An 18,045-nucleotide genomic window follows, 5' to 3' on the forward strand; every position below is an offset into this window, starting at 1 on the left:
GTAAAGTAGATTCAGACAAGGAAAGATAAGGCCGAGCTTTAATGCAACCTGTGATTTAGCTCCGCTGTGGGGATCCTCGGCTTTATGGTCGCGCTTGGCTTTCATAAGACTTTGCCCAAACTCTCCAGGGTTTCTGCTTTTGAAACGCTGCTTTATTCCAGCTCCAACTTGAGCATTATTGGAGACATTTAATCGTCTACAAGTGGCGATTAAATGTCGTCTGAAAGTCGCTCTTTGTGCAGATTGAAGCGGTAGAGTACAGCTAATCATTTTCATACAGAAGGTCTGTACCACAAAGTGCTAGTAAAATATTACTGCACATGTACGTATTTTATGTTACTATTGTATATTTAAGTTTAAATCATTTGTTTGATAAAATTCTCAGCAATCTTTGTTGTCCTCTTGTGCTTATTAGGCCAAATATTTGGCATTTTTCTGCTTTTCATCGATTAAATTTCAACAAACTTTTTATAATAACGGCTCTTTATATGAAATAGAATTTCTGTGTCGATTGGCCAGGTGAACCAGTTCTCCCAGTATGCATTTCCCCTTTTTGCTCTGGGAGTCTAGAAGTCACTATTAGCTTAAAAACAAGCCTCCTCAATAAGTCCACATGCATGTTCAACCTGTTTTAAGTTATTTAAACCAGAGCTTTCTACTTTATACATTTTTAAAACAGAGTCAAAGAGGCACTGATGTACTGATTTAAATATAGTTTGCTTAGAAATACAAGAAGAAGAAGAAATTTTGAAGTATTTTATCTTGAGAATATTAATACAGGTTTTGTATTCTGCTTCCTCAGAGGTTAACTTATCCAGATAGGAAAAAGCTGATGTTTCATTGTTGTATTTCTCTAAAAACAACACAAAAAACACCATTGTTGTTGCACCTTTAAAACAGAGAGTAAAAGTGTTGGGGAATCTTCTTTCAGCCAATGACTATGTTTACGCAGCTACAGGTGGGTCGGGGGCAGCACTGCATCCATCTACTCCAAGGTTTGAACATCTGGAGAAAACTCTGTTTAATCTGTTGCCTTTTCTGACATCTCATTAAAAAGAGTTCAAACAGTAGGAACGGTCTGACAGACATTCTTAAATTGCAGTATTATGTGTTTTCCAGGCATATAGTGTCATTTTACAGCACAATCAAGTAACTATGGTAACTTCAGTTGTTATAAAAATGCTGTATGAATCAAATATGACTTAAAAGAAATTTTACTTTGTAATTAAACGCCTTGAAATTGGGCCTCTGTGTCTTTAAGAAACTCCTGCTCTATTCTGAAGCTCCGCCTACAGGAAGTCATCATCTATTAACCCTTCAACGTTTTTACCAGCTTTGCACTGAGAAGCAGCTCGTATAATGAGCTCAGCTGATGCGCAGCTCCACCAGGTGGTTGCTAATTGCTGCTGGCTAGTCTGAAGGAGCCGAGTGGGGGAAGTCAAGGGGAGAGGTGGAAGCATGGAAACTGTAGGCCCAAGGAGGAACTGGGTCTCGAAGGTGGAGCTAGGTCCAACCAGGCGTTTTGGACAGTCGAATGGTTGCCATGGAGATTAAAGGATTTCTCAAACATGCATGAAAGAACCAAAGCAAAACTCCTGGTATGTTTTTGATGAGGGAATAACATTACAACATGATGTAAAGGTCAAAGAAGTCGATTTTTACATTATACTGCCCATTTAAGTTGATTTGAAACATCTTTCAAACCTTGTCGTACTGAAAGCCAGCCCATGCCAAACTCGGCAGCTGCACCCGCTGTATAATCAGGCTGACCTTTTTTGATACGCAATTAAACGCAGAACGGAAAATGTAAGAGAAGTTTAATGTGTCTGGAGGTTTTCTCGCGTCTCGGAGCCAACTCGGCTGGACGTGCTCCAGCACATTGTGAGCCTCCTGAAACGAGGGCCGTCCGGAGGCCCGCTTCATTGTGTCCCAGTTAGGGGTGCCAGCATAGCTCCTGGTGTATTTCGACACTGGGTGCTGTGTGAGAGTGCATGTGTGAAGGCGCGCACATGTGAATATGGGTCAGCCCTCTGAAAATGAGCCGATGCGTGTGAAACGAGTGAGAAAGTGTCGAGATCCTGCGTATTTAAGAGAGATGATTATTTTCGTCAGCCTACATCCTAAGAGTCTAATAAGTTTTCTCCATTTATCGATTCTTACTTATCGATCACCAGTACCAGCAGTTTCTGATCTGGCTACATTCGTCCCAACTTTCAGAGTCGCTTGTGTATGTTTGTACGTGAATATGGGTCGGCTCGCTGTAACACTCCCCCTCCATCCCGTGCCACTGCAGGAACCGAGTGGCCCCTATCTCACAACCTCTGAGGATTTCAATGTCACTTTGCCACGCCTTGCCGTCCACTCGGCTCCTAGTGGCCTAGAAAGGGATCCGGCTCACGCGGAAAGCCCCGTGGTTCGCTGTGGAGGGAGTGTGTGGGTTGTTTGACGCAGGCAGGAGCAAAACGTATATGCAAGAGCTGTCCTACAAAAACAGAAACCACACATTTAATTCCAGTTTTTTTTCTATAAAATAGAAAATGTTCACGTGGCTTGACCTTTTTCTGATCAACCAAGACTTGCTGCATAAAATCAGAAGATCTCAAAAAAGTTTAACCTGCTCACTGAGTGTTTTTATTATATTTGTCTAAATCTGAAGTGATTCTAATGCCACAAATTATTGTTGGAGATGCTCTTTATGTTCTCATCGGAAAAAGGTTTGATCAGCTTGAAATAGGCCAGTCACGACACTTCTGCTGGACGATACATTATCCCAAATGATAAATAATAATATTGTTGTTTTGAGATCATTTTCAAGTGATTCAAAGGTAGTGGAATAATAACGCACGTACACGTGTCAAAGATCAATAAACTTGAATTTCTAACGAACATTTAACACTGGTACTGGAAGACATTTAATGCATCAAATGAATTATGAAGTCTCTGTGAACAGAATTGCCTTTTAAAAAGGAGCTTGTGGAGACCAATGGACCAGACTTAAGACTTTTGTCATCCAGTCTTTGGTAGAAAGAGAGAGAGACACGAGAAAAATGAACAGCCACGCAAATGGAAATTACCGAGCGCATTTTAATTTGTCACGCGATTAATTGATTTATTGCAGCAGGCTTAGTCTGAAGCTTTAAATACTCTGTATATTTATTCATCCAGTTCAAGTTTGATCAGTCTCAGTATTTAACAAAAAAAGACAGATGGCAGTCTACATCTGGTGGTGAATTTGTCCTTTAACTTGTGCCGTCCTTCTGGTCACTCCAGCCTTTTTTTGGTATAAACTCGCACATTACTCACATCGCAGTGTTCACAGTAGCGGCTCGTAGTGCGGAAATTACGGTACAAATCCCATACTGACTTCGACGTTGTTAGCTAGCCTTGGTAATTCACACAAATAAATTGCATTTGGAGAACTGTTCTTACCATCAGAGCAGGTCGAGAACTTTCTTATTTCGATACACAAGACAGACTAGTTTACTTTTTTAATATCATGAAGTCCTTTGCTACAAAATCTTGTTACGCGACCGAATCAGGGTTGCTAACTCTCACTCTTGAGAGACTAAAGTTTTTTCCTCTATTCCTCCCACTGCCCACTGTCCCCAGTTAAATCTCTCTGCATTCAAAGAAACTACCTCACTTGATGCATATCACCTTTTATCCTATTGTTCAAAACATCTCTTAGGTTTTATCAGTGAAAAAGAGAGAGAGGTTTTCATACCATATCACCAAACGTCCTGTTTCCCTCTCTCTTTATTTACAAGATGTGAAGCATCGAATGCACAGCTTCCTTTTTATACTTCCTGCATCTTGACTTACTTCCAGCTCTACTTAAAAGCAGAAATCCATATTTTTAAACATAACCACACTTTCAAAATGAGAAAATTAAAACAAAAGTAATCTCTAATTGCCTAATTCGTCGACAGATCCACAGAGGAGGTGTGCCGTGCGTTTTCTATATCTCTGCTTTCTCCTGACGGTGCAGCCGCCGCCGCTGACTGTATGATTAATTAAGCGATTCCCGCCATGCCTCTCTCGGCTCTGATTGAGAGCAGCTTGTGATGAAACAGAAGGTGACCCACAAACGGGACCGCGAGCTGACGGAGCGGCGTCATACGCACCTGCGAACATATGCTGGGACCGAACCGTTTGATGTCATCGATGTGCGACTGTGTGTGTGTGTGCGTGTGTGTGTTTCTACTGGCCGGTCTTGCTGTGAAGGCCGCTGCCCTCGTCCCTCGCAAACCCTCGAACCGTTTATTAAACCCTTGTTTCATCTGCTGCGTCATCACTTCCGCGTCTCAGGCCGTCCCACGCCAATTCTTTACTTCACATCCATCCTCTCAGCTGTGTGTTTTATGTCCATTCCCACCACTTCCCAACCTTTCATTGTACGCCTCTACTGCCTGTTTTAGTGCTCCATCAACTCCTTATGCCTCCCCCTCTCCGCCCCTCATCCATCTCTCCCCGCTTCCTTCCCCCGTCATACCATCTGTTGCAGTCCTCACCTTCTCCCTGCCTTCGTCCTTCCCCTAATATTCCCTCTCTACAATGTCATTCCCCCTCCTCCAGGTGAGATGGAGGAGCTGGAGTCCCTGTGGCTGACGGGGATCTGCCACCACGAAAAGAACGAGGTGATGTCCAGCCAGCTGGACGTGGACAACATGGCCGGGGTCTTCTACATGCTGGGCGCCGCCATGGCTCTCTCCCTCATCACCTTCATCTGCGAGCACTGGTTCTACTGGCAGCTGCGCTTCTGCTTCATGGGCGTCTGCTCCGGCCAGCCCGGCTTCGTCTTCAGCGTCAGCAGGGTGAGAGGCGACAGAGGGAGAAGGGGTTGGGGGGCCAAACGGGAGCGAGGACTGCACGACATCCCGAATATACACTGTAAAAAAAAATACTGCATATTTAACGGCCATAAACTGTAAAATTGTGACAGGAAAATTTTGTAAGCTAAAAAACAATTTAAAACTGACGGTGCCATGTAACGCTGAAAGAAAGAAGGAAAAAGAGAAAGAAAGAAATGTTTTACCTCAGATTTTATGATGGAGTTCTGGCAACAACAGCAGCCGGCGATTAACTGCAGAAATGTACTTTTTTTCTTTTTTACAGTTGGTCCAGACGAGTTGAGTAGTATTCATGTCCTTACATATAAAATATCATGCACTAAAGACACTGATAGAATCATTTTAAAACATTAAACTTTGAATTCAAAAGCATTTTTTCAACCATCTATTTCCTGTAGCAAATAATTCTTGAATTTGTTCCACTGACCCTTATTTGGAAGGGTTAAGGCATATCCACATGATTGAATGGCCTAGTCAAAGAGCAGGCTTAAATCCAGTTAAGAATCTTTGTCAACCCTTGAAAATTGATGTTCACCGACACTTTGTTCAGTCTGAAATGGATTCTGCAGACCGACATGCCACTAAAGACTTCCTAACTGAGAAAAAGTTGGAATATATTCAATACAATTTTTGTTTTTTGCCTTTTACAAAATTGTTTCCTTTCCCTTTACAGTTACCAAATGTAGAAAAGTACAAACAGATTAAATGGGGTTTTTTTTAAGGCACTGTATTTATTTTCCATTTTCTGATGGCCACAGGTTGGCAGACGTTCCCTTTCGTCGCTTACAGAAAACAACAAGCTCTCCTCTTTAGTTTTTCTTGTGATTCATAGGCGTTCCTGGAGCCCATGAGGTAAACATTTACAAAATGCTGAGCTGAAATCAATAATTCACTCAAGGAAGAAAAAAAAAAATCAGCCTCTGAACCAGTGAGGGTAGATTACCGTGTCCCAGGAGACCAAAGTCACCTCAAGGTGTTGGATTTGCATCCCAATTGTTTTGACTTGGCTGTGGTGTAATTCACTGCATGCCTCTGAAGGTGAACCTGTGCAGGCTGAACCACGTGGCTAATTTACAGCAGAGGAGCCACATGTTGCTGCTCTTCCTCTCTCTCTCTGTTTCTCTCTCCATTCGGTGTGCCGTTACCTTGACGGAGCTGTGCAGCCAGAAAGCAAAGCTAAAATCGTTTCCAAGCTCTCTGATCATGCTTGAGTGCCCAGCTTTCATTACTATCTCCATAATGGTTGTTTTATTTTGTTGATGTGTGTTTGTGTGTAACCGTGTCCGTTTACCAGTCCTCCTAGGCAGTCTGGAATAATACAGAGCTTCATTATTGTTTTGGGGGGTTTTTTGTCTGAAATGTACAAAAGTACAAGTACAAATGAAGTATTTGTACTTTCAGATCATTATTAGCTAACAAAATGTTGTCCTCACTTCTGTCCTTCCTTATATGTCTGTTCTTTCATGCGTATTTGCCTCTGTTCTTACCTACTTATCCTTTATGTTCCCTCCTCCTTATATACCTCCCTTGTGTCCATCATTCCTTTCGTTTTTGCGTCCTTCCTTCCTTCTTGATTGCAGGCTTCCTTGTCTTTTTAACCTCCCTTGTTTCGTTGGATCGTTCTGTTCTTTTGTCCTTCGCTCTTTATTTACTTCTGAAGTTGATTCATTCTTTCTTTCCTACTTCTGTCTTACATTTGTTTGTCCTTTCACCGTTTTTTGTCCTTCCTTGTATCCATACTTTTTTCCTTCTACCCTTCCTGTATTGAATCCTCCATTTTTCCATCTTTTTCTTGTTTCTTTGTTTTGCTTCTTTCTTTCCATGTCTTCCCTCCATTGCCTCCTTGTGTCATTGCATCTTTCTGTCCATTTGGATGTCCTCGGTTCCTTCTGCACTCTTTTGGTTCCTTCCAGTCTCTCTTCCATACTTTGAGTCTGCTTATAGCAGATGTATCGGCCATAAACCCACAGTGAATATTTGGTCATTTATATTTTAAAACGATCGTAAAGTTACTGGGGATCCGGGATAGCCGAATCTGGAACAGTATTGAATTTTTCATGAAAACTGTGGCGCAAACCCTGATTTCCATTTGCCTCTCAAACGCCATTTGACTTCTCATTTTCAAAGCCGAGCCGCTCGCTTATGTTTTTTTTTTTTTTTCCTTTTCTATTATTATTGTTATTGCATCATTACAATTTGTATGGATGGCTGGAACAGAGACCAATTAAGCTTTGTGGAACATTCAGCGATCGTCCTTAATGGCAGAAATTACGCCCGTCCGTACCGCAGCCTGGTAAAATGAATGAGCTGCGCGTGTCCACGACTACAGTGAGATGATTCAATATGAGAAAATATTCTGGGCAGACACTCATAGAAAGAAGTGATTTGCATTTAGAGCACTGGGCAGGAAAACATCAACAGGAGTTATGACTCTCTATCATCTCAGCACAACCCGATGTCCAAAGCATCATATCGTCCATGTCTCATTTACTGTAACATTGTCTCCTCAGCAGCAGCCATTTCTTCCTTTTTCTCTTCTTTCTTTTCCTCTCTCTCTCTTGTTCTGCTCCTCAGACAGATTCTGTTTTCTTTAATTTCATAGCCTAATCTAATAAAGCTTATTGCTATTGCCGCAATTAACTTTTAGGCCCGGCGCAGTGAGAAATGATATCCGTCACGGTTGCCGTGAGTCACGCGGTCACGTGAGCGGCTCTCCTCAGACTCGCCTGGTCCTTCAGGTCCCACCTGAAAACACTCAGACAAATGAGTTGTGTTGATTTAAAAAGCCTCTGATGACTTCAGAACTGTAAACGTATCGGAGGTTTTGATCGCTGCACTCTGCGCAACAAATTATTTGGAAGTTCATTTGCGCGTCGCAGCGTAAACATTGCCAACGTTTGGACCTTGATAAATTAGGAGGTGCTACACAATCTACAGTTTTGTTCCTCTCTAACTGTGATATCCATGATCATAGAGCTGATGGTGTTCTCTATCTGTTATGGAAGGAGAGTTATGCTGAGATAAAGGTAGAGAAAAAGTGTTCCCACTTCTTAATTTATTGTCATCCCATCATGTTATCGCCACAAACAGGAATTTTATTTGATTTCATGTGATAAACCGACACATGCAGAGCTCTACCAGATTTGCACATCTAATTTCTTTCTTTCTTTCAGTGTAGGTAAATATGGATGGGATGTTCAGTTTTCAAGTTTTGCCACTGATTCTCAACAGGATTAGGACTTTGACTGGACCATTCTAACACATAATTATTGTTTCATCTTAACTGTTTCATCTCATTCTGTGTGTTGGAGATCATTGTTCTGATGGAAGGTAAATCTGTGCTTTAGTATGAAGGTTTTGCTTTTTAATTATTTCTAACAGTGTTATCCTCTACACTGCAAAAACACAAAATCTTACCAAGTATTTTTGGTGTAGTTCCTAGTAAAAATATCTTTGTAGAGTTGAAATAAGACAAAACTAACGTAAAGGTAACTTTAAGTTAGAGACATAGGAGTCTGTTTTAACTCTTTAATGTTGATGGAAAAGTTCTAGTTCCACTGACAGATTATTTTACTCAGAACATGGGAAGAATGTCTTGTGAGGAGTGAGATAATATGCCAGTGGAACTAGTACTTCTTAAAAATCAAGATTAACAAAGTATTTCCTTAAAACAAGCTTCTGTAACTTGCTGGAAAGTTACTTGTAAGTTAGTCTTGTCTTATTTCAAATGTACTGAGATGTTTGCATTAAAAGCTTGACAAAAATATTCAGTAGTATTTAGTGTTTTTTGCAGTGTATGATTGTCCCGTATTTAGCGAAATCCTTATCAACGCTGATCCACTTCCTTGCTGAGAAAACCCCTCTTTAGCATGAGGCTGCCACCAAAATGTTTTCCACTATAGGGTATTCTGACTTGCAGCTTGTCCAGATGGCCACTAACTCTGTCTAACACCTCTTAGGCCTTTAATGCACTTATGCCAAGATTAAAATTCACACAAGTGGACTCTACTTACTAATTTGGTGACATTTGAAGACAGTTTGTTACCCTCAACATTATAGGAGTCTAGTTTCACTATGAATAACTATAAATAACCTGCTACGGTTTTGGTTTTAAAATAACAATAGATGAAGGAATAAGTCCAGTGCTGTTATCTGAACAGGATATTACATGTCTGTGGAATAAATACAATATACATGTTATTCAACAAACTCACTAAGCTAGTAACAGTTAAAAAAGTTGAATGATTAAACTAATGAACTGCTGGAGGCAAAAACAGTACAAATATATCTAGTAAAATTATGCATCGATGTTACTGTTCAATGTTGAGAAAACAGGTTTATCTACGAGGAATTTGGAAATTAGGCCAATTTAATTATTTTTCTTAGTATCTCTTGTTAGAGTAACAAAATGTGAAAAAATTAAACTGACCAGAAAGTACATTTGAGTACTTTTTTTTTTTTTTGAGGGAAAATGTGACAAATTCAGTAACCAGGACGAGATGCTTCTGTGTGGAAAAAGCCAAAAATATCATCAAACCAGGTGAACGGGTTTGTTTTTGTCTTCCTCCTCCAAGTGCCTCTCCAGCTTCACCTACTTTCCCAACAACTCTTGCTATTAACAGACTGTGAAATGAAAGCAATATCACTGCTTGTAAAATAAATATTAGAACAAAGCCTTTTCTGCGCCATTGCAGCAGTCCAGATCACCAGAAATGCGTGAACTGTGGAAGAACTACGAGGGTCTCGAGGAGAAGACGCCAAACAGTAAAAGACTTCTGATCCCGCAGATCAGCTGAGTTTTGACCAGCTGCCGTTCCATTATCCAGAGCAACCTCCTGTGAAGAATCAGTCTTAGCGATTGATCTGCTCCTTTAAGGTTCTCGTCTGTCACGCCTGGTTTGCCCTCTGCTCAACATCCATTTTTATCTGAATATTGTATCGTACATCACTGAATGCAAATGGAGCCGTTTGTCTTTCTGTCTCTGAGGGGCTCAGCTTGTCTCCCCCTTAGTGTGGCCTTTGTCTTACAGTAGGAATTGTGTTGCTGCCAGCGGCGCCAAGAGGCTTGTGAAACTGAGGTTTTTAATAACTGCCAGAGGAAATAGTTGAGCTGGATTCTAATTGCATTGATTGAAGGTATTGACCAGTGGATCTGAAAGGGTTTTATAATCCCTCCGCCCATATCAATCACCTAGCATCAAGTCGCTCCGTTCTCTCTCCAGGGTTGTGCTGTTTGATCAATTGTACTCTGTTTCACAGCAGCGAACATGCTGCATCACATTGCTTTTGATTTTCTCCCTTATCCTGTTAAATGTAGATTCATTTATAGATATTTACTCACAATATACGACTGTTCTAACTTTTTGTCCTCTACACTCTAAGCATTTGTCAGGATGCAGTTTTAAGCATTTTTTTAATACAGTCTAATAAAATGTAGAAGGAATAATTAATGTTTATTTATTAGGTTGATAACCAAACTTTTATTGCCTGACATATTTATTTTTCAGCACCAGTCTTGAAATATTTCTTTAAGTGCTCCTGGTACTTTAAGAAATAGCCACTTAATATTTGTGTTATCCTTAACTATGAGTCTAAGGAATGACTGGAGTGCTAATTAAAGAAGCGCATCCCTGTCAGAAAAGACAGAAAATCTGAACCAAAGTAGGCAGGAAAATACAATTATTTCATTCTTATGTTTAGACACTCTCATACCTCATAGGATAAAATAAATATATTTTAAAGAGAATAAATGGGAAGCAGTTTTAGCTATGAAAAATTACTTTATAGTTTTTACATGTATTCCTTCTTCTGTAGCAGATTTAGGATGGCGCTAACAGGGCAGTGCTGGAAGAAAACCTTTTTAGGGGCCTCTAAAGGCTTGATATTGGGGTTGAGGTTCATATTCCAGCAGGACAGACCTTGAACATACAGAGTGTTTATGTTTCAGAATGATTCAGTCAAAGTTCAGACCTAAATCCAGCAAAAATACTTTTGCAAGACACTGTACATGCAAAAATGGTAATTATGCAGATGGTGGCCGGAAGCATTGTATCATAGCTGTGCAAGAATCGTCAATCAGTTAAGTTGGTGGTTCAATCCCGGCTCCGTCCACCTCTGTCATTATATCCTTGGGAAAGACGGCTCATTGCTGGTGGTGGTCAAAGCGTCCGGTGGTACCTTGCCTCTGTCAGACTGCCCCAGGGTTACTGTGGCCACTATCCATTGAATGGCTGAATGACTGAAAGTAGTGTGAAGTGCTTGAGGTCTTCTGGACTTGATAAAGCACTATACAAGAACAGGCCATTTACCATTAAAGTGCAACACTGACAATGCTTCTCCTTCTCCGTATCTCTTTTCTACAGGGAATATACAGCTGCATACATGGGGTCCAAATCGAAGAGAAGAGCAGCTCTGCATTGAACTCCCCGTCAGCCACCATGAACAACACCCATTCAAACATCATGCGCCTGCTACGCACTGCCAAGAATATGGCCTCCCTGTCAGGGGTGAATGGCTCGCCGCACAGTGCCCTGGACTTCATCCGTCGAGACTCTTCTGTTTATGACATCTCTGAGCATCGCCGCAGCTTGGCTGGCCATTCCGACTGCAAACCTCCTTACATGCCTGAAGACAACATGTTTAGTGACTACATCAGTGAAGTGGAGAGGACGTTTGGCAACCTTCATCTCAAGGACAGTAATTTGTACCAGGATCACTATCTACACCACCATGGTTCAACCCCAGGGCTCACTGGTCCTCCTCCCAACAGACCCCACAGTTTGGGCAGTGCTAGTTCTCTGGAGGGTGGCATGTTTGACTGTGACAGCCTGGGTGGGGGAGTGGCTCCCATCTTCACCACCCAACCTTGCTCAGCTCTGACCCACAGGAACATGAGCAAGTTTGACCTGTTGTCCGGACAGACTCCTCCCTCAGGCCAGAGCTTTAAGGGAGGACTGCCTGACGTCTACGGGAAGTTCTCCTTTAAAGGTGGTGCCTCAAGCTCCACTTACATTCCGGGACCTAGCTACTGTGGGGGAAGAGGAGACGATGATGGAAATATACGTTCAGATGTTTCAGACATTTCCACACACACTGTAACGTACGGAAACTTGGAGGGTAATGCCAAGAAGCGCAAACAGTACCGAGACAGCTTAAAAAAGAGGCCGGCCTCTGCAAAGTCCAGACGGGAACTGGATGAAATTGAGCTGGGTTACAGGAGGAAACCCTACCACATCAGCCACCACCACTACCACAGCCAACGCTCTGTCTCCCCACCACTATTGCCCTCTGAACGTAAGCGAGGGGGTGGAGGAGGAAACAACAATGGGAACTCCTACCTCTTCAGGGAAAAGGAGAGTGTTCGGGACTTTTATCTCGACCAGTTTCGTCCCAAAGAGGGAGTCCCTCAGTGGGAGCATGTGGACTTGACGGAGGGCCCTGGAAACAGAGATGGAGGAGTGCCAACATGCACCTCCTTGGTGCCAGTTGAAGATTTTCTGAAAAGCAAACCCAAAAAGTCTGACTCAAAAGGTGGACCAGGGTCTGGATTGGCAGGCGGAGAATGGGAGTGCAGGAACTGTCGAGCTAGTGGGGGCAAGCAGATATCCATTCATGGAGGAGGTGGTGGGTATTCAAGTGGTATGGGCTGTGGGTCCTCAGCTGGTGGCAGCCGCCCTAGCTCTGCAACCTGCATGCGTTGTGAGGGTTGTAAAAAGACAGGAAACCTTTACGATATCAGTGAGGACAATAACCACCCCTTGGAACAAATGGGGGGAGGGAAAGGCGGGGGAGGAGTGGGATGTATGGCCGCAGGCCCTCAGGCTCAATCTCAGGCCCAGCAGAGGAGAAAAAGTGGAGGATTTGGGAAGCAGCTAAGGCGTCAACATTCGTACGACACATTTGTTGACCTTCAGAAAGAGGAATCAGGTGGAATGGGAAGTCTGATGGGAGGCTTAGGGGGAGGCATGGGAGGACCTGGGATGGGAGGAATGCTGCCCCCACCAAGGAGTGTTAGTTTGAAGGAGAAAGAACGCTACATGGAAGAAAACAGCCCCTTTGCACACATATTTGAACGCCATGGGGGCTCAGAAAGGGAAAGGGACAGAGACCCATTGTTTTATGGGGGTGAGAGCCAAAAAGGCTCTGGTTCCCCATTCGGACTGTTCAGAGGTGGTGAGGGCCTCCACCGCCGCTCCATTGGAGAGAGAGACATGAGAGACAGATCTTTGATGGAAGGTGGAGGTGGGGCAGCATTCTCTTTATCCAAATCTCTTTACCCTGACCGGGTAAACCAAAACCCCTTTATACCCACCTTCGGCGATGACCAGTGTCTGATGCATGGAGCCAAACAATATTACCTGACAAAGCAACAGCAGCAGCAACAACAAGTTGCCCAGAACAGCAGAGGTGACTTCAGGAGTCAATTGAGTGCAACGTCATATCTGCCAGCATCTGCCACAGCTGGGGTGATATCCAACGTGCCCCCCCGGTTCCCAAAAGAGCTCAGCCTTGGTGGGATGAACCATCACGGGTCTATGTTGGCAGTCGGACCCCCACGTCCCTTCAATGGAAGCAATGGCCATGTGTACGAGAAACTCTCTAGCATTGAGTCTGACGTGTAAGAGACAAAGAGGAAGAAGGAGGAGAGCAACAGAGGTTCAAAGTGTTTGGAGATCAGGGGTATTTCTTAGAACTATATAGACACAAAGCAGCTTGAGTTCATGGGGACACAAAGAGATGACTGAAAGAGGGGTCAAATGAGTGGCAGAGGCAAAACAGGTAGAGACTGTTGTGCAAGATAGAGAATGAAGATGGGAATAAAAAAATCAGGACATCCTTAGGGGGTAAAGGATGCTAAACCTCTCAAAATGGCCAAAGCTACTCTACTTTTACATCCACATACAATCAATCAACATTATCTTTAATCTCACAAAAGCTCTACACTTCAACAAGTTCCATCCTCATAGCCACCAGTGTGCTAGAAGTCACTGTGCGTGATTGATATCTTGACAAAGCATCACCTTGTTTTAGTTTTCTACAGGGGCCACAGTTTGAGGGCTCCTGTTGGGGCCTTGTGAGGAACCACAGCAAGAGCGGCAACGGGAGAGAACTGCCAATGTGCCCCTGTGACAATTTAGAAATTAGACGTCGTCACATTCGCTAGAGCCACAACACAGCCTGTCTTGGACATCTCCCCCTGAACCCTCCTCTTCTTCTCTGCCCCCGCTTCTCCTCCATATCTTTGACACCTAAAGAGCTGTTTGCTGATGAGAAATACAATCATGAATGATAATAAGATATTCTTATAGAAAAACAGGGTATAAAAACAACAATAACGTTGTGAATAACAAAGACATTCATGCTGTTTATGGTAACTTTGCTTGTGAGACCAGACATTTTGTTTTGTATTCTGTTGGTATAGTATTTGACTATTCTCTAAGTATCTGTAGTAGTTGTGTTCCATTTGCTCCTGGTGATGCCAGGAAGATTGTTCTTGGTTCAACCAACAAGCCAGAAAGACTGAGTCTTTTACTCCTGTGTTTTCTTCTGATTTCTGTAGAATATTTTACTCCATGACCATTAGTGTATCTGCTCCAGGATTTCAAAGACACATTTGGAGCTGGGAAATTCTTGATATTTTAAGACATTCCTAATAATCAAGCACGCACATGCTTAAAAACACACACAGTTTCTTTTGTTTTTCTTCAGTTTTTTTGTCAGTCTGAACTCGTGTTACTGTGAAGAACGTTTTCACCAGAAGCTACTGAGAGGAAGGACGTGCCTTAAAGGTCTCCAGTGGAAGTATCCTCCAGTTCACACGCAGCTGCACCAGAACAGACCAGCGCTCATTCAGGCTGCCCAGTGTTGCCATCAAATGAGCCAAGCCCGCTGTAGAAATTCGACAGCAGGCTGCAGATGATGATGGTGTCCATACAAGACGCTGTTTGAGATCTTTTATACCTTCGTAAAAATATTTCATATGTCAGGTATGGATGGTGTTTTATGAACCAGTCGTAATCAGGATGTCCCACTGTTACTAATAAGCTGATGCGTCTCAGTTCATAGCAACGGAAGCCTATAGACCACCTGTTTAATCCATCCTACACAACACCTGTCACTTGGTTCTTGCTAGCATTACTTCACATCACACCAACAGTCTGGAAGGCTCGCACAGAAATCTTTGCTTGGACATTGTGTAAAACCAACATTATGCACTGTCACTTATGCAGACCTGCTACAACAAAGTTGTAGAAGAAGCTGATAAAAGGCAGAGTTGAGGAACTGGCTAGGCAACGGGAAGGCAGCTGTCTTGTGAAAGATTGTTTTTTCTTTTTTACTCAGACTGTTGTAGATAGTCTTTAGCTAAAGAGGCCTCATTTATTGCACAGGACATTTTACTCAGTGTAGGTTCAGGCACTCAGTAGACATGCCTTACGATCCCTCTCCCCCAAGTTGATGACTCATCATGTACAGACTTCAGAGGCTTCTATTAGTTATTTGAAGGTCCGATCTATGATTGGTTGGTGTCACAAGTTCAAGGGCTGAGAGATATCACACAGGAGTACTGGCCACAGAGAGGACCTACCGGACTGTGTGTTAAATGATTTTTGTAATTATGTCACACCCCAATATTATAGCACTCATGCAATAGGTTGATATGTGTGTTTGTGCGTTTGAAGAGAAGCAGACCATTATTCAACAGTAAGTGCTTTTTTCCCCCCTAATCACGCTGTTAAATATTCATTACTTCAACAGCCTGTACTCCCTAACTCCTCGGATAACACTGAGACTGATCGAGTTAGCCTTAAATCAGATGCACCCTCCCTCCCACACACACACCCCAAGACACTCCTAATAAATAACTTGGGATCTCTGGAATTTTTATACACATCTTGAAAGTTCAGGTGAACCAAACTCGGCAAAGAGGAAGAAGGGTTTGATGCAGAAATAAATGGCTAGTTAAGATTTTTGAAGTGAGGCTCTGTGATGTTATCAAGAGTAGTTTCTTTAGCTGTACTAGAAAGATCCGTTATTTCAGTGAGTTAAGTAGAAAAGTGAAAACATTGTTATACATCAATCACATTATAGAGTATCAACAAAGTCTTCCTGCAGATTTGACAGTATAGCTGCTAGTTTCATCACCAGTTAAGCCAGATTGCATTGCCTATTTTCAACATATGGAAAAATCATGGCATGAGCCTTTACAGCTAAAGACGCCATAAACGGCACACTTACGCGCCACTGCTACAAAAGGAATGTAGGTGCTGCAAAAATGCCACGGCAATGATCCGACAATAACATTAGTTAATTTCACGCGACACCATGCAAAGGCTCTGTTTGCTTGGAAAATTCACTCGTGCTAAATACTTGGAGTGGCTCCAACAGATGGGCAGTCTGACCTACTTTTTGATTATTTCATCTTGGGATTGTTTAACCTCTTGGGGGCGCACTTAGATTTATAGAGCATTACATTTTAAGCCCAAGATGGTCAGACAAAAAGAAGGTGATGACACAGCATATTAATATACTCTATCCCAATATAGGACGCCGCGCATTTTGCCCCAGTGCACATCTATTTTGCAAACCAGTGGTGTTTTAAACATAAAATGTGTTTATTTAATCCGCGTTAAGACACATGTAACATACATTTCTTTTGATAAACCAACATAATAGCAGATTTAATTAGTGGAAGACTAGCTGCAAATAATATGCAGCTACATTGGTTGCATGTTATTTGTCTGAGAAAACAACAACAGCTCCTGCACAAACAGGTAAGATCTGCTAATCTAGTGTTTTATTTTATTTATTGGAAAGTTTTCTAGACATGTTTCTGGCTGAAATCAGATAATTCCTTAACCTTTCTATAAACCGACTGCAACATGACATTTTTCTGTCACGGCTAGGGCAGCTATCACTAGTAATAACTTTAGAGAGCCTCACTTCAAAAACTCAGAACTGCCTCTTTAAGAACCTGAGAGACTTTGGTTTGGGCATCAGTGTCAGCATTAGTATGTTCGATCTTTTTCATGTAAATAAATATATATTTAAGAATCTTTTCACTTTGTACAGTAAACAGACAGACAGGATGTAACTTTCAGTATGTTTTACAATTTAAGAAATAAAACTGTGATAAAAACTCATAAAATAAAAAAAAATATGAATAAAAATATGCAAAATATAGAATAAGACACAAATATTACTAATCATAAGTGATATAATTGAACCTTTTTTCTTTTTCTTTAAATCTCATGTTTACTTGATTATAATAGTTTTACCAATACGGATTATGTTAAGAGTTCTGAAATTTTTTTTCTTATTATTTTCTCTAAATTGTTGCAAACTGAGGATAATTTACTGTAGGTGTAGACGTTCAGTGATTAAAAAGGGAAAGCTTAGTTTTAGGAGTCTATGTTAAGTTTCCCTTGGATTGTGTTAGACTATCTTTTTAAGATAAGCTCTTTCTCCATGCTTGTCAGCATAGATTCAATTATCTAAACATTTATAATACGATATTACATGTATACAGAGGTGATATTTGCATATAGAGGCAGCAGTATATTGTGATCCTTCATTTCGAAGCAGCCATTCTTGTTTAAACGTTTTCGAGGCGTTTGTGCTTTTTTGTTGCCCATTTTTTTTGGACTTGGGCTCTAAACCGTAATTGCACACAGAATTTAGAGCCATCATCGGCCCGGCCTATCCTGCTCCCTCTCTTTGTTTGGGATAGACATCACTGTGGTAATGGAAGATTAAACACACACACACACAGGTACACTGGACGTTTTTCCAGTGTTGATGTTGCTGAGACTTTCAGCAAAATATTGTGGAGAAACCAACCAAGCTGAAGTGCAGATTCATCTCCGTGAGAGTGCGGCTGAAATGCATTTGTGCAACCCCTTATTAAAAGGTGAAACATTAGTTCCGTCGTGTCTCATTTTGTGCAGGCTTTTTTTCCCCCCGCTTCTTTATTTAAACTGTTACTTGACAGCCGAAAAGCCCTAAAATGTTCCTTATTCTCATTCATTTTATTCTTATTTTATTTATTTATCTCAGCTCTTTTGTGTGTTCCTCTGCATTAGAGAGGGAAACAGCTTTATTAATTTGCATGTGGGACGCCATGCATTCGGAAATGATTTTCCTCCTCCTTATTTTGCGTGGTTCTAATTCCAATAAGTCTGTGTAATCTTCTCCAACA

The 18,045-nt window shown here is 41.8% G+C and overlaps 1 protein-coding gene across 3 annotated transcripts in view; it reads left to right on the plus strand.

Annotated features, from left to right (window-relative positions):
• The window catches only part of grin2ba (glutamate receptor, ionotropic, N-methyl D-aspartate 2B, genome duplicate a), a 171,999-nt gene extending 154,231 nt beyond the window's left edge, over positions 1 to 17,768 (plus strand). For 2 of the 3 annotated variants that reach the window (XM_032586917.1, XM_032586918.1), the window contains 2 exons: positions 4,576 to 4,814; positions 11,213 to 13,471. In XM_032586917.1, coding sequence (XP_032442808.1) covers positions 4,576 to 4,814; positions 11,213 to 13,471 — 2,498 coding nt within the window. Of the gene's footprint in view, positions 1 to 4,575; positions 4,815 to 11,212 lie in introns of all 3 variants that reach the window. The other variant, XM_032586919.1, reaches the window with a different exon arrangement.
• Positions 17,769 to 18,045: the final 277 nt, after the last annotated feature.

This window comes from Xiphophorus hellerii, chromosome 16 (assembly GCF_003331165.1).
Source record: "Xiphophorus hellerii strain 12219 chromosome 16, Xiphophorus_hellerii-4.1, whole genome shotgun sequence".
Classification (NCBI taxonomy): Eukaryota; Metazoa; Chordata; class Actinopteri; order Cyprinodontiformes; family Poeciliidae; genus Xiphophorus; species Xiphophorus hellerii.